Source organism: Sturnus vulgaris, chromosome 9, assembly GCF_052056855.1.
Source record: "Sturnus vulgaris isolate bStuVul1 chromosome 9, bStuVul1.hap1, whole genome shotgun sequence".
Classification (NCBI taxonomy): domain Eukaryota; kingdom Metazoa; phylum Chordata; class Aves; order Passeriformes; family Sturnidae; genus Sturnus; species Sturnus vulgaris.
This window is the reverse complement of record NC_142251.1, coordinates 16,775,590-16,791,565: the sequence shown is the minus strand read 5'-3', so window position 1 is coordinate 16,791,565 and position 15,976 is coordinate 16,775,590. Positions and strand designations below refer to the sequence as shown.

At 38.9% G+C, this 15,976-nt stretch overlaps 1 protein-coding gene across 2 annotated transcripts in view; it reads left to right on the top strand.

Annotated features, from left to right (window-relative positions):
- Positions 1–15,976, top strand: part of TGFBR3 (transforming growth factor beta receptor 3) — a 111,105-nt gene that overhangs the window by 80,289 nt on the left and 14,840 nt on the right. For both annotated transcript variants that reach the window (XM_014884131.2, XM_088169961.1), the window contains exons 6-12: positions 2,763–2,931; positions 5,188–5,335; positions 9,901–10,090; positions 11,284–11,600; positions 12,287–12,436; positions 14,206–14,337; positions 14,587–14,754. In XM_014884131.2, the coding sequence (XP_014739617.2) occupies positions 2,763–2,931; positions 5,188–5,335; positions 9,901–10,090; positions 11,284–11,600; positions 12,287–12,436; positions 14,206–14,337; positions 14,587–14,754 (1,274 nt within the window). The remainder of the gene's footprint in view (positions 1–2,762; positions 2,932–5,187; positions 5,336–9,900; positions 10,091–11,283; positions 11,601–12,286; positions 12,437–14,205; positions 14,338–14,586; positions 14,755–15,976) is intronic.

Genomic DNA, 15,976 nt, shown 5'->3' with positions numbered 1-15,976 from the left:
ATCCCATTTCTATCCTGCTATTAAATGCCATCCAAGGCTCTGATCTCTGCTGTGCTAAGGGCTAGCAAATGTGAAATACTCATGAATAAGCCTTACCATCAGAGTGCCCAAGGAAACTTCCAAACACCTTGCTTGTGCCCAGCTCAGACTTTGAATGGCAAGCTCTTCTTGGATGGGATTTTTAGTGCTGAATCCATCTGCTGCTGCCCAGGGTGCCTGTCTTGGAGAGTGTCACGATTAACAGTGCTCATTTGCACAAAAACCTCCTCTGGATGATGTTAAGCTTAGATATTCAACTGTTAGCCAAGAACCTGTGGATGACACCTAATTTGTGCAGAATAGAGCAGACAGTGTCTGTCCTCATCAGTAAAAGAGAAGTGCTGCACACAGAAAGTACAGATCTTGGTGTGCAGTCCTGTCTCCATTCAGGCAGCCTGGCACTCTCAGAAGGAGGAGGTGGCTGCTGGACACTGCTCACAGCTCTGCTGCTTTCTGGCCAGCAGGGCCCCTCTGCACCCCAGCCTGCTGGCCACAGACCCTCTGCTCTGCTGAAGGTGTTGCCTGCACCTCACGTTTGATTCCATATTGGGAGTCTGGGGAGATTAGAGAGGCGCAGAATCCATACACTGACTGTTTGTTGGCTGGTTTGGTGGTGTTTTTTAATGGATTGCAGACACCTGCGGTCCCTTTCCAAAGTAAGTAGACAGCCCTGAAAGTAACAAGGAAGAGATGTGTAGTGAGCAAAGAAAGATGAAATGATTCCCTTTTTCTTTTCTTTTCTGCTCCAGCCCGATTTTGGTAACTGGTGGGGATGAGAGTAAATACATTCTGTTGTGAATGTCAAGTAGCCTGTGATAGAGTTAAAACTTGCTGCAGAGAAAAAGCAGGCTATCAAGTGGAGGCCCAGGCTGGGGAGTCTCCGTGCTCCTGGCAGCAAGAGCAGCACTTCTGGAGAGCTCCAGAGACGCCTAATGGAAGTGCCAGGAGCAAGAACTGAGTTCTTTGCAATGGCAAATGATAGCACGTGTGGTAATTACCCACAAACTACTCCAGAACTGTTATTTTATGGCCTGAATCATGTTGTACAGCAGTTAAGGAGCAAATACCTAGTGTCTGTGTGTATATATATATATCTTTAAAAATTCAAGCTCAGCATAGACCATTTGGGATCGTTTTCCATTCTGTGCTGTTGTGGGAGGAGCTGGCAGAACTGCAGCTGCATTCAAGGCTAATCTGGCAGGGCATAGACCAGATGTTAGAGAAGTGCTTTGCTTGGGCAGTATGAATAGTTACAGCCTTATACAGCTTTAGTAGCTTCTGGAGGGGACACAACAGGGTTAATATTCAAAGGCTGCTTTGTGTAAGATCAGGAGAAGAAATTCCCCTGATTGTTTCTGCAGAGACCAGGGTCACAGGAGTCTCTGGTCTTCCTGAAAAGTTGCGTAGCACACACAAATGCACTTCAGAGGTGACATTTCAGCTCTCATTTAGAGAGTGCGTGGCCTCAGCACAGCTCATAAGAGTTTGTTCACAGTTTTGTGTTCACAATGCATCTGTAGTTGATTTATTTTCTTTTTGGGTTTTTTTTTGGGGGGGGTTGTATCTTGCAACTGATCTTAATAGGAAAAGTCTTTCTTGTAAAGCAATGGTCAAAGACCCAGCCATGTGGAATTGTATTCTTACAGGACTTCAGGTGTTTGAACATGGTACTTAGCCCTTCTCTGTATTATGACAATTCATACGTCAAGCTATCTCAGAAATGCAAAGTGCTTCTGATTTTCAGTGGATATACTGTTTCTTGGGGCCAGTAATGTAAGCTGTGCATGAGGTGACTGTTTTTTATGGTTTGCATTTTAGTGGCTCTTCACCCGAAGGGTGGCTGGGGCACTGGAACAGCTCCCCAGGGCAGTGGTCACAGCACCAGCCTGACAGAGTTCAAGAAGTGTTTGGACAATGCTCTCAGGCACAGGATGTGACTCTTGGGGAGTCCTCTGCAGAGCCAGAAGTTGGACTCGATGACCCTTGTGGGTCTCTTCCAACTCAGCACATTCTGTGATTCTGTAATGCTCATGTTCAGCCTTTTGGTTAAAACCAAAAGAGAGATTGGATAGCTATGCTAGAATTTCAGCGTGCGTATTGTGATCAGACTTTATTAATATCAACAACTGAATCTATAATTTTCTTGATGTTTTTAATTTTACATGTGTAAGACAAATGCAGTATTTGTTGCTTTCTAGACAATCCTGACTCTTACTACCCTATATATAGGAAATTGAGTAAGGAAATGGAAAGTACTTTCTGTAGTATTTTAAAAAATGTAAGTTTATAGTAACAAGAATAAAACATTTTCCACAGGGAGAGGGAATTGATTCCAAAAGTTATCTCTGAATAAATTACAATAGAAAGAAATGTCTTGTAAAGTTGCAAGGAACATATTAAATGTATTTTATTAATTTTGAAAAGTTTTTGCATATTTTCCTTTAGAATTGTTTTCAGATTTTTCTTTGAAGGGATTTTCTTTCATTAAATGTTTAAATCCATAAATAGTAGCTTAGAGTTTTAGAAGTTTAGGAGCATATATTTTATATTCGAAAGTTATGTATTGGTGCAACAGTAATCTCCCTTTCAATATGTCATTTGTGCTTTTAATAGATGGTAGATAAATATAGTACACACTGAAGTTGTCAGCTTAGATGTACACACGTATCACATCATCTGTGTTCAATGGTCTGTACGCTTTCTTTTTTTTTTTTCCCTTCCAGATCAAGTTTTTCCTCCCTCGTGCAACATAAAAAAGAATTTTCTCTCTTTAAATTATCTTGCGGGATACCTACAGCCAAAACCAGCAGAGGGGTGCCTTATGTCTCACTTAGTCCAAGAAAGAGAAGTTCATATCATTGAACTAAGCACTCCCAATTCCAATCCTAACAGGTAAAGTATCATCTAAATAGACTAAAACTGCTTGAAATTATAGCTGAAAACTTCGCTTGTCTGATAAAAATCAACTGAAAGTAGCCATTTCATCCTTAAAGAAAAGCTTGGGCTTTAATACTTTGACTTAAATAGAAATTGGTTTTTCAGTATGTAAAGATTTTGAATTCTGCTTCATAATCACAGAATTTTTCTGGACAAGACTGCAAAGCACAGCTTTTATGGACTATATACTGCTCCCCTTCTTGCTCAGTCAATCACGTTTTTCCAAAGATAATGTGAATAAGGGAGTATCAATAAGTAAACTGAGAGATTTTAAGGTTAGACCACTATATGAAGAGGTGAGATAGAGGCAGAAAGTAATCTTGACCTGTCACAGGTAGGGATAACTGGCAGCAAGGTCTAGGACAGTGGCTCCCAAGCAGTTTCCAGAGGCTGCAAGTGATCTGTGGTCTATGGGAAGTGTTCCACAGTTGCTCTGAAGATTCACAACAGTATTTTCTGTCAAGTTTCCAGTTTAAGGGATAGTTTGATAATTATGAGAAATGTTAAGTGTTGACAGTGACCAAAAACCTTTTTAACCACTGGTTAGGAAAAATAACTCTCTGTACATGTTATGAAGATTTTCTAAACTGTCAAAGGTGACAGTTACCTTTGGGAGGTAAGACATTTAAAATACTCATCCTTTGCTGATCTTTCCTGGATCTTAGAAGGGAGAACATGCGTGGGGTTTGCTTCAGATAGTTCTAATTGGAAAACCTCTTCCTAACTGCTAAGTATGATTGCTAGAACAGAAATTTGCTATGAAACTTAGATGGTTACAATTTCATCAGAGATAAGGTAGAATTAAAATCCTGTCTGCTTACTGCATTCACTGGATATCTGGCATTGTCTGATTCTGCTCCTCATGCAGCTGCGCGTGAGTGCATCCTATCCCTAATGAGAAAATCACACACGGAGATGGAGGTGGAAGGAGGTGTTTTTGTGAAAAGGATAATTCTCATTTCAAGATGTTGAACCCAGAGCCTGATAATTTTCTTGTGTAGTAACCTGGGGAGAGTAAGAACGTGTTGAGGTATAGTGGAGGTGCAGTAGGTAACGCCAAATGAGGACACAGCCCCATCCTGAGCAGAGCTGATGCTAAGTATCATTCTAAGTCCTTTGTAGTGCTACACAATGACAGCCCTGGTTTCAAGCTTTTGGCTTTGGATGATAGTACAATAGGAATTTGTTTTTGAGATAACACTGCAAAAAGTTTAAATATTTTGCTGATAAAAGTAAAATTAAAAAAGGTACTAAGTTACTTTGTTCTTAGTTTTATGTGTTATCCAGAGCTATCCTTCAAAGTTTAAATCCCCAGAAAAACATACAGAAGCTGAGCTGGGCATGTGTAAAACTGCCAGAGATGGATCAAAGGTCCCAAGATACACTAAGCCTCAGTATAGAATATTAGTTGGAACCTATTACTTGGGGATGAGCAGGTTCTTGTAATGTATGGCCCTATAAGATGGTCTGGAAGTATAGGTTTTTCTGTTGAATTGCTGTTTGGCATGATGAGATGTTATTGAAGGGTAAGAACCCATTTGCTTTACTTATTTTACTGTGATCTTGAAAATCTGGGTAGTTTTCATCTATTTTCCAGCAAGCAGTAGGCTGGACATTTGGGTTTTTTTCTTTTTAAAGTAAGTGTATATCCAGAAGTAGTGGAAACTGAATACACTGCTTAATTCCTCAAAGCACGCAAGATCTTAAGCAAAGTCATTCCACAATTTAACTGTTTAGGCAGAGACACCCTCCAGTATAGTACTTGTGGTTTGGGTTGGGATTTTCATGTATCTGTGTTAACCTGCTTGTCTTTACTTTTTTTAAAGTATTATTTGAAGTTTTAACCAGTTTTTTAACCAAAACAATTATATTTAGGAACTGTCAGTGAAATAAGAAAATTATGTTTACTTTAGAAAGCAACCTGCTAGTCATATAACTTACCTGCACTCAATAATAGGTGAATGGAGTAGCACACTTCTTGTAAATAAGAGACAGAATTTTTTTTTTCTACAAAGTACTTGTTTCTGTTGTTATGCAAAATCACTTAAGTGTATGTGGAATAACAATCTGTTTTGCACATGCTGTGTTGCCTGGGATAATATCCAGTATTTTAATCAGCTGGCCAGACAGTGGAAACATGATGGATTGGAAGAAGGTTGATAGCTGAAAATTTCTGGCATTCTGTTCTAACTTTCTATTTTCCACATGCAGTGCTCTCCAGGTGGATATAATCGTTGACATTAAACCATCTCAACCAGGCGCCAGACTTGTCAGAGATGTCGTACTTATCCTCAAGTGTAGAAAGTCTGTCAATTGGGTTATCAAGTCTCATGATGTCCAGGGAAAGCTGGAAGTGATTGTAAGTTAAGGCACCTTTTTTTTTTTTTTTTTTTTTAATTTGAGAGCTATCATAATGCAATGGTATAGAATCCATTTAAATGTGATGTAGTGCTAGACCATGTTGATTTCTGAATGTTTTCTCTCAGCTGCTTCCTTTTAAAAATTATTGCGTTTTAAAGAGTAAATGCATAAACTTTTTATTCTCATTAACTTTTGATATATGGGCTACAAAACACATTGCAGAAGCCAGGTGGTTAGAGCAAGAATTTAGTCTGTGTCTTTTTGACATCTGTTGAAGCACCCTAAACACAGAGTTGGATGTTCATCTCTCTTTTTGCTGTTACTTTGGTGGATGGACCAACAGGCTCATGTCAGAAGTTGGAACAATGCCTTCACATGCAGAGTAGATAACACTAGATATGCAGCACACACCCACATCCCTTTACAAGTGGAAACTCTTTTACTTCTGCTGGTGGTTGTAGTAGTATCTATCCCTCTTCTCTGCCAGTACTTCTGTCTCCAGTAAGTGCTTGGTCAAATTGACCTCATCTCTCCTTAGACAGCAAAAAATAATTTTTTTAAAGTTAAAACCAGACTCTCTAAAGTTAAACTTCTAAAATTACTGGAGATGCTGATTCATGTTGATTTTTGGTACAGGCTTTGTGGCTTAACACCATTTCTACTAAGAAAATGCGTGTTCCCTTGCTCTGAAATAAATAAATATCATTGAACTGATCTTGCAGCCTATAAATTTGTGGCCTATTTCTGTCTTAAGTTAGGAGCACATTGTACAGTTGAGCTGAATATTTGCTCAGGACCACCCAGCAGCCTCACAAATAAGTTTTTCAGCAATTCAGTTACATTTTCAAACACCAGTTCTTGGTATTTATAGGAATTTTACTTTGCTTAGTTGCTTTCTGCTTGTAATCTGTGCACAGGAAATTCTGGCAGAATGCAAAGGCTAATTGATCTAAATCTCCTAAGAAAATAGATTGGTGAGCAGGATTTCATAGTAGCTTTTGAGAGCAAAGGGAAATAAAAGAAAGCTGATTTTGGTGTTCCTCGGAAAATTGAACGGAAAAATTATCTAGGGTGGATGATGAAGTTCACTCTTGATCATATTTATCTTACAGACAGGAAAGGATGTTCTGATCGTTCTGTAGGTCCAAAATAGTCAGTCCTTAAAGAGAAAGGTCAAGTTTGGTTGCTGAGGATTACCACTCTTGGAAAAGCAGAAGGATGAAAAAGAATGCTTGGCTTCAAAGTTTGATTCTGTGTTATTGCGTGAAAGTCACCACTGGAATATATTTGGGAATATATGGATCTACTTTCACAGGCTAGAGAATTGTGCTTTAGTACACACCATGCTAGGAGGTAGCTCAAGTAGTGTATTTCATGTCCATGAAGCTATGGATCTACTTTCTGGATGATCAATTTTCACAAGATGATTTCTAAAGGTTTTTAAAATCTTTAAAATGCTGCACTTGAATATAGAAAAACAAGACTACTTTAAAAACTTTATTTCTAAAGCTCTTTTTTATTAATTATTGAGAAGATAAGTAAAAAGTGTAACTAAAAATAGTTTCTGTAATGATGGCAGAAGGTAACATTTTCTTTAGATTAACAAAAAGAGAAAGTAATACATTAAATATATACAGAAATGTCAGTATTTAAAAGACTTGTATTCATGTTAGAATTTGTGAGTAACTATTTATTTTACTACTTCATTAATATAGATGCTTCAGTTTCTAAGTATATGTTCATTTTCCTTTATTTAGAGTGGGTAAGGGAGGCAACTAAACTCCCCCATGTCATTAAAAAGCCTGCATATCCAGCATTTAGAATGTCTTCATATCTTTATTAAGCTGAATGCCTTTCCAAGCCCAAATTTAGACAATGCATAAAAACATTACTAAGCAATTAGGTAATGTTTCACAATGTCCTTTCATTAGTTGAAGCAGTTCCATGCACTTGAATTTTCCTAACTTCTTGCCCTCACTATGAATTAGAATTGTCTTGAGGGGATTGGCAAGCTGAGAAGGAATGGTTAGTGCTAAGCTGCCTCAAACCCAGGACTGTAAGGTATAAGTTCACAGATAAAAAATGAAAAAGATGTTTTAGGTCATATAGCTCATCTCCCAGCTTGCTGTGTGTTTTTAAACTCTGCAAGAGGATGAACACAAACCCAAGTAAAATGGGAGTTGGTGAGGTAAATTAATTGCACGTGATGTATGTGCAGTGCTTTGCTCCCAGGCTGTGTTTAACTCCTGTGTTGAGTCCTTACAGGCTTCTGTGGTTCTGTGCTTGTACAGGGCTGTTCACTTCCTTTGCAGCTGCTGTCCCTCTGCAAAGCTGGGAACTTGCAGTGAAGTTCCAGAAAGAAAATAAGTTTGTTGAGGGGCAACGAGTCAGAGAGGTGCAATGCACAAAACAAACCTCTGAGGGTTTCAGAAGCTTGGAGGGATGGTTGTTTACCTGACAACAGCTGCCCACCACTTTCTGAAATGGTGTCTATTCTGGGTAGGTTGGTGGGTGCTCAGATTGCCTGGTTTCAATCCCTGTGTGTGAAAGTGTTGGCAGGACAGGCAAGTAAAGGAAAGTGTATTCCTGCAAGCCCTTGTTCTTGCTGTTGTCTCAGTGGGGCGAGGCAAGACTGAACATTTTCAGGCTCAGTGTGGAGTGGAGGGGTGCAAACAAGCCCTGGAAATGCTCGGTTGCCAGCTAGGACCATAAAGTTCTGAGATAATATTTGTTCAGCTGTCTCCTCATGACAGAAAAGTAAAGAGATGCAGCAAAGTTGGGGTAGCATAAAAACTCCTACCAGTCAAAGCTGTGTGGTAATATGAAAATACGTGATCAGTCGTGTCCAGATTAGCATGTATTGAAGATCAAAGATTAGTTGATCTCAAAGAGTAGTAAGGCACTAAAATTAGGATACCTGTTGCTCCATTTTTGTTTCTTATCTTCAGTGGCCTTTGCTGAGCATTGATAACAGTTCTGGTAACAGTATCCTCAAACCAGGCCTCTGTACTTAAAGTTACCTTTAACTTCAGTTGTGAAGCTCCAAGTGTTTAAAGGCTGCAGAACTGTGTCTTTAGGAAGAAGTGAGGGAGGGAGCTAAAGGCACACTATGCTGTTCCATCAGGACTCTCTACATGCTTGATTCACTTCTTTGTTCAAAAGAACAAATAATATTCATTCTGATGTCAGGTAGAGAGGTGCAACTGAGCTCTCTGACCTGTGTAGCATGTCCATATGAGTACTGTCTAAGAGAGATCTCTCTAGTCAATCTTCTGGTGTTCTAGAGTGAAAGAGATTTAAGATTTGTTCATATTGAGGAAAAACCAGTGGGAATGAAAAGAAGATGCAGCCTGTGTGATGGAGAAGGTAATCGAGCATGGGAATGAAAGTGTTTGTGGAGCATTCCATGGTATCAGCTGCATTAGAAAGTGTGTGTCAATCACATTGCAGAAATCTTTGAGAAGTAGGTCATCATCATGCCTTTCCTGCAGCATCTTGGTTCATCTTGTTCTGTAGCCATTGATGTGATTGTTATAGTGATAATAGTAATGCTGTGACTGGAAGAATAAAGATATATGTATTTAGCTTTGGTGTGAATGAATACATGTTAAAGATGCCAAGCTGCTAAATGCAAGTTTATGTAATACCAGTGAATATTTTTGAAATGCTCCTCTAACAGTGAGAGATACTTATGTTCCTTTGACTTGCCTATTTGGGCAAGAAAATTTGAAATTTTACAAAACATTTACAGGAAAATGAAAACTAAGTGGTTGTATGACTCATTTATTTAATAGTAATTCAGCATGTGCATTTATGAGTTTGCTGTATCCATGTTTTTGTGTAAAACTTGTAATGTTAATTAATTTAAAGTCTTTTCATGTGCAGAAAGTATATGTTGTTTTTCTTAAGTAGTCTGGCCATGCATAAATGTGCATGCCCTCATTTAGTCTATTTACTGCTCTATTAAGTGTTTCGTTCAATCCTGTTTAACAAACTCAACCCTTTGGAGGAGGCACATAGCATTTCTAGGTTGAAGCTCATTAGACACAGCCTGTCTGTGGTGCCAGCTGACTTACAGCATTAGCTGCTATCAGCTTTACTTCATGAGCATGCTTTTTGCCTTTTTCAGTAATGCTCATTTGAAAAAAGGTTTTCCTTTATCCAGCTTAAGTAATGCTCTAATCCAAGAAATTAGGGGACATTTGAAAATTCATTTGTCATCTTGACTTCACTTCAGGAGTAATTTCTGCACAGTTTTGAAGAAAATATGCCATTAAAAGGCTGTAAGTATGTCTTTGTCTTGTTTAGGGATTAACAGTTTCTGATTGCCTTGATTTATTGTCCTCCAGACAGAGGCTGAGAGGAAGCAGGGGGTTCTTTTCCATCTGTGCAGCAGTTATGTCCCTAAAGTTGCAGGGTTTAGTTTATTTCCAGAGTGTCCTCAGTTTGCTGTTACTTAGTAGATTAAAACAGAATAAAAAACCAGGGTTCAGTCAGTGTCACTATTCCATCATAAGTATCCTTAAGTGATAAATCACAAACTAAGTTTTTCTTTATTTACAGACATCAAATAGTATTGGTTTTGGAAAAGAAACAGAACGATCCATGACTATGAGTAAATCAATAATACCTGACCTTCCCTCATCACATGAGAGCTTGATCAAGTGGGCTTATGAGCATAATTACAGTCCAGTTATTTCCTACACAAAAGCACCTGTTGCTAACAGATTTCATCTGCAACTTGAAGATACTGGTAAGTTTTAGGATGGACTTTTAGCATATAGAAAAAACATCTTATGTTTCTAGGAATGCCATTACTTGAAAGGCGTTTTCTCAGTTTTGAAACTTTGGTTTTGGCTGTTGCACTTTTTTTACTGCTTGTCACCAAGAATGCTGGCAATATCTATGAATGATGGTTACAAGTGATAATCTGTGGCTTTTTGATTAAAAAAGTCCAGGCAAAGTTGTGTTATTTCCTGAAGTTTGGTGGAATCAAATGTTTATCCAACACACAAGACTTCATAGCTGAGGGTATCCAGTGTTCACTGAAATAGATGTCAGCAACTGGATATCTTGTTAGTTAAATCCAGCTTTGATTTTTTTTTTAGTGTGTTTTTTCCAAAAGTATGAGCATAGTATTTCCTTGAGATGATTAAATAAACATTGAAACTGTTTACAAACCTGAGTGGCTTACCAAAAAAGTCTGAGCAAACAGAATAAATACAACTATTGAAAAAAACTGGATATTTGGCCAAAGTAATTGCTGATGTGAAGCTATCTGGGTCCATTGAAGCTAGCAGAGTTCTGTTTTTTTCACAAATTCTGAGTTTCAACCAGTAAAACTAGTGTTTTACAATTTTGATAAAGTTTATGCTCACATTAATTTTATCAATTGCATTCTCATGCTGAGGAGGTTCTATCCTCAGCAGTCATGTGTATAAGCCAAAAGATAGTTTTCTCATTTACTCACTATAAAGTTAACTCTCATTTAGCTTCATCCTGGTTATAGAAGTAGTTTCACAACAGCAGTGGCTGAATTTCTGGTGGGTCAGGTAGTGGAAGAATTTCACCTAATGATTTGCACTTAGACTCTTTCAGCAGTACCAAAATAGTATATTTGATGAATGTGATGTTTCTTTTACCTCTGTGGCTCTTTTACATATACTAGGACCAGTCATCAAAAGTTTATTTTCAGCTCATGGTGAGAGAGATTTCTGACAGGGACTAAGTATACCTAAAGATTAGATGCCTCAGCACCAACTAATTGGTTGTAGGAGTTGTGGCTACTTACCTGAAAAGTACAAAGATGGTGCTTGTAATATCTTTCAGGAGCTCCCTTTATGGATAATTCTTTTTTTGTATGAAAATTACTAGTTCTGGATACTTTTTAGGAAAAATAGCTAATGAACTCATATGCATTTGTTGTTGTTTGGTTTTTTTTTTTAGAAGAGATGAATGATGAAGAAGACCATTCCCTTCCTCCAGAGCTGACAGAGTTACTGGGTGCTAACCCACTGCCAGCTCCAAAGAACACCGATGGCCTGACTTTTCCATTTCACATTAACAGAGGAAGACATGACACAGTGGGAGAAGAAATCTTCCCCTCCAGGCATTCAGTAGATACATTAATAAATCATGACTTTGGGCATTCCCTCTCAAAACATAAAGAACCTGAAGAAGTTCAGGGCAGTGCTGATATGGCCCTGTCAATAAAGTGTGATGACAAAGTTATGACAGTGGCTGTAGAAAAAGATTCTCTACAGGTTGGTGTGATATTTTATTCTCAAAACAGGGGAGGCTTTTTTGGGTAGACCATTTTATTTGCATTTTGATTGAAAAAATAAACATTCAAAGTCCTACAGCCATCACCACACAACCCCCTCCCAAAGAGTTTTGTGAGGGAACTGTACTGTAGATGTTCTTTGCCATAACTTAGAATCGTGTTTTCTCTTCCCAACAATCTGGTGGTTTTTAGAGAGATTTCTGATTGAAGATGTGCACAGTTGGTTCTGTCAAAAAATTACTGTACTCAGCCATCAGTCTGAGTTTTTAATTTCCAAAGTACAAAGAAGCTGCTTTTGGTAGTAGTGTGAAACCTAAATAGATCTAAAGGTCTATCTTTACCATCTACCAGCTGACAGGTTGCTTGTATCCATTTGTATTGTGGAAAAGAGCCTGGAACAGACAGCATTTCAGCTCATTTCAGAGCAAACAGAGTCAGCATTATTAATCAGCAGATTAATAATGAACCTGTTGTTTCCTTTTTTTCCATATTACATTTATTCTTTGTCTGCCATGTGTGACAGCATTTTGAGAGTGACCTTCCCTGGATGTCAGTACAATGAGCTTCACTTCCTGCTGTCAGCAGTCACGGGCAGTGACTGAGCTGCTCTGCAGCAGGAGCGGGCACAGTTGTGCCTCAGCCCCTGACAAAGCGCTTTTGTTTCAGGCTGGCGGCTACGCCCGCACGGAGCTCTCGCTGCTGGACCACTCCTGCAAAGCCAGGATGAACGGCACCCACTTCATCCTGGAGTCCTCACTCAACAAGTGTGGCACTCGGACAGCATACATCTTGAACAAGATTGTTTATTTTAACTCTGTGAGTATTTCTCAGAGGATCCACCTTCTGTACTGCCCATCATAGTAGTATGAGGAAGCCATTGTAGTTAGCTTTAGTCTTAGCAAAAAGGAGACATCCTGATCCTTTCCTGCCAGTGGCTGCAACTAGCTCAAACCTAGTTGCTGCCACTGTCCCTGTATTTAAGGAGGTATGAAGGCTACACATACAGTGTGCTCCTGTGGTCAGAGAGTATCCCAAAGGAAAACAGAGGAGTTGGAGTTAAATACATTTTACAACGTGGCTGCCCTTTGGGACCATCTGTACCAGTCTGGGAGAAGTTGCACTGGTGTTCCCTGTGCAGCTTTGATCATCCATGCATACACAGTAATACACTGTTGTACAGAGAAATAGGAATGAAGTTTTGCAATTGCACAAAATTTTTAATTAATATCCTGAATTAAATGAAATATTTTTCTTCTAAAATTGTGTGAAAAAAGGGGTTTAAAATGTGAGGCAATTATATTATTTTGCATGCTTTTCTCTTAGAATTTGAATTTATATTTTTTAGCACTTGCTGTATGTAATGAAGGGACTCTTGAGTACTAGTATATGAGTGATGATGCAAAGAGCCCAGCTAGGCTGTAAGCAACTGCTTCCAGATTGGCTCAGCTTATGAGCCAGAGTACAATGCAGATGTTCTGGGTTCAAAAGTAATGACATGTTTCTCTTGCTGAGCTTTCCAGTACATAGAAGTAACTTTGGCAAATGATGGAAAGCCTGTGGTCCAACTCAAACACAGCTCAGGCAATGTGATCTGACCTTGCCTGGTTAAAACTGTTCTATGTTGGGGAGTCAGTAGCACCTAACTTTAGAAACAGTCCCAAACCAAGACAGAATATTCAGCAAACGACAGAAGAGCACGTGTCTGGAGCTAAATACTCTTCTGTCCCTGTATTCTATTATGGCCCAAAGTAAAGTGGTTATTTACCTCCTCTCTTTTCTCCATCATGTCTTTTAAGTCTTGGCTATACACTTGATCTTTGAATCGTGTATGGGATTGTTCAGAATTTGGAGGCATTTCTCCTAAAAAACAGACAGCTTGCAGTGGAGTGTCAAAGGGGGTGTGTGTGTCATTTCTTAGCAGTTATTCTAAATCTAAGAAAACCAAGTTGAAGTCCTGGGAGGGAGGGAATTAGCTGTGAAGCTGCAAGCATAGAGGCAGAATGCAGAACGCCAGAAAACAAAACCATAAACTTCCAGGTGAAGAAATGAAGACATGCGAAAAAGATGAAAAAAAGGAGAGAGAAATTCAATTAAAAAAAAACAACGGGGGGAAAATGAAGAAGGAATATTATGATTTTGGGTGTACATGTCTAAAAAAATTGTTAATGATAGAAGAGAAAATCCTTTAGTGACCCTAACATTTTTAGCGATTTTTTTATGAGTGCACCAAGGAGAACTGCAAGTAGCAAAATACCACTTTAGAAAGCCATTTCTTTTTTCAGTGTTGGCTGCAGAAATACTAGAAATAGAACGGAAATGCTAGGCTGCTCATTCAGACACCAATACTCAGACTGGTGTCTTCCTTCACTGGCTCTGAATTCTGGAAAAGAATTCAGGCATTCTTTAAATATAAGCTACATATCCTACACGCTCAGCATAAGGCTGTTCAAGACATGCTTTCACCATTGCTTAGCTGGGGCTCTTCTTGTGGCCTTTGCATTGTTCTGAAGAGAGCAGAAAATAATAACCATGGGAGTGCTCAGTTATCACCTAATGTAATTTGTTTGCAATCCCTCTCTGTGCAGATTGTCATTCAGCTGTCAGCACCAGCTGAAGGCAGCGGCTTTGAAGATGACGACCTGGAATCGGGTGATAATGGATTTCCAGGGGATGCTGATGAGGGAGAGGTGGCTTTCTCAAGCTGGCCTGAAATAGCGGTATGTTACCCTGGGGTTTGCGTCTGACAATGAAGAAATACCTATTGTAATAGGCATTTCACAGAAATCACATTAATTGTCTAGAAATTCATTTGTCTTTTAGCACATTTCTTCTCGCTAAGGTTTCTGATGACCCTGTTGAAGATTTGCTCTAAGTAGATGTTATATGGGTGGGTCTATATTGTACATAACAAATTTGTCCTACTGCTCCTGACTCGTGATGTTACTTTATTTTTTTTCTCATTTTAGTTTAATTGCACACTGCACCAGCCAGAAGATGACAGAGGCGTTTTCTGGCCTCCTGAACCACACATTACCAATGTGACCTTCAACATGGAACTGTACAAAACAGACTTGTTCCTTGCTCCTTCCCAAGGACTCTTCTCTGTTGCTGAGAATGGGCCAGTATATGTAGAGGTAACAAACTGAAAAAGGCTTCAAACTAACAGAAGGGTTCTGTGACTGAGCCAGATCTGTTCTTGTCAGTTGAAAGATTTTGTTGGGCAGTTGGTTCAGGCCACTGTGGTGGCTGCAGAGAATAGAAACCGTGGGATAAGAAGTAGGAAAATATTTTGGGTAAAAAACCCAAAGGATTCTAGCAAAATGGGTGAATTTAACTTACAAGGTAAATTAGTGATTCTTGCTGAATTTGCTTTTCCATACTTAACTCAAAGGCGGTTTCTGAGCTTATGCTCTGAACTGGCATTTCCTGATGGGTTCATTTTAATGTATGTCTGAAACATGTAGACATGAAAAAGATTATTAGAGATGTGAATCTTTCATATGCTAGTGTTCTGAGGTTACATAGTTAATACAGATTCTGGTCTCTCTCCAATCTGTTTAAAAGCATCAGTTATAATCCTTTTGAATGCTACCACATAAGATATCTAGCAGATTTAGATAAATAATACTGAAACGAAATCAACAGCTGGGTACACTTGACTGCAGGTGTATTTTGCACATGATAATATTTCCATGTGTTGCCGAGTTGCTTGTGAAATCTCTGGAACTTCACACCAATACAATCCGTATTTTTAAAGATAGCTATATGAACAGAATTTTGGATTTTCAAATGATGGTACACACTAATAAACGCAGCTTTGGCAGTGAAGAAGCATTGCCAGTTTCTAGGCAAGTAAATCACAAGGTGTGGGCTGTGGGGTTGTAAGACCAGGACAAAGCAGCAGTGCTGTGCTGTGCAGTGTTTCCCTTGCCCAAGTCAGCTCCTCTTTGGGAGCCCATGTTGCACATGATAAGCACAGTGACCCATGGTGCAGTTTTCTTCATGATTTCAGTGTGCTTTGTTGTTTCTTTGTTCTCTACCCAGTGAAAAGTACTTAAGATAGCTAAAGCACAAAATAGTCTGTCACACTCAGAAATAATAAAGAGTATTTTTATAGCAAACACTTAGAGCCATCCGCTTCCTTCATTGTTCTGGGATGAATCCCCCTGACTCTAAGGCCACTGGAGCTGTTTATTCAGACAGATGTTCTGATTTCTTCATCACCTGCCCTGGCAAAAGCCTTTTTCTTCTGTTTTCTTTCTTACAGAGTGGAAAACATATCCATTTTGAACTTCTGTGACTCCATTTTTTTAAGATGACACTGATTTTTTTTTTTCCCCTTTTTTGTTTCTATTT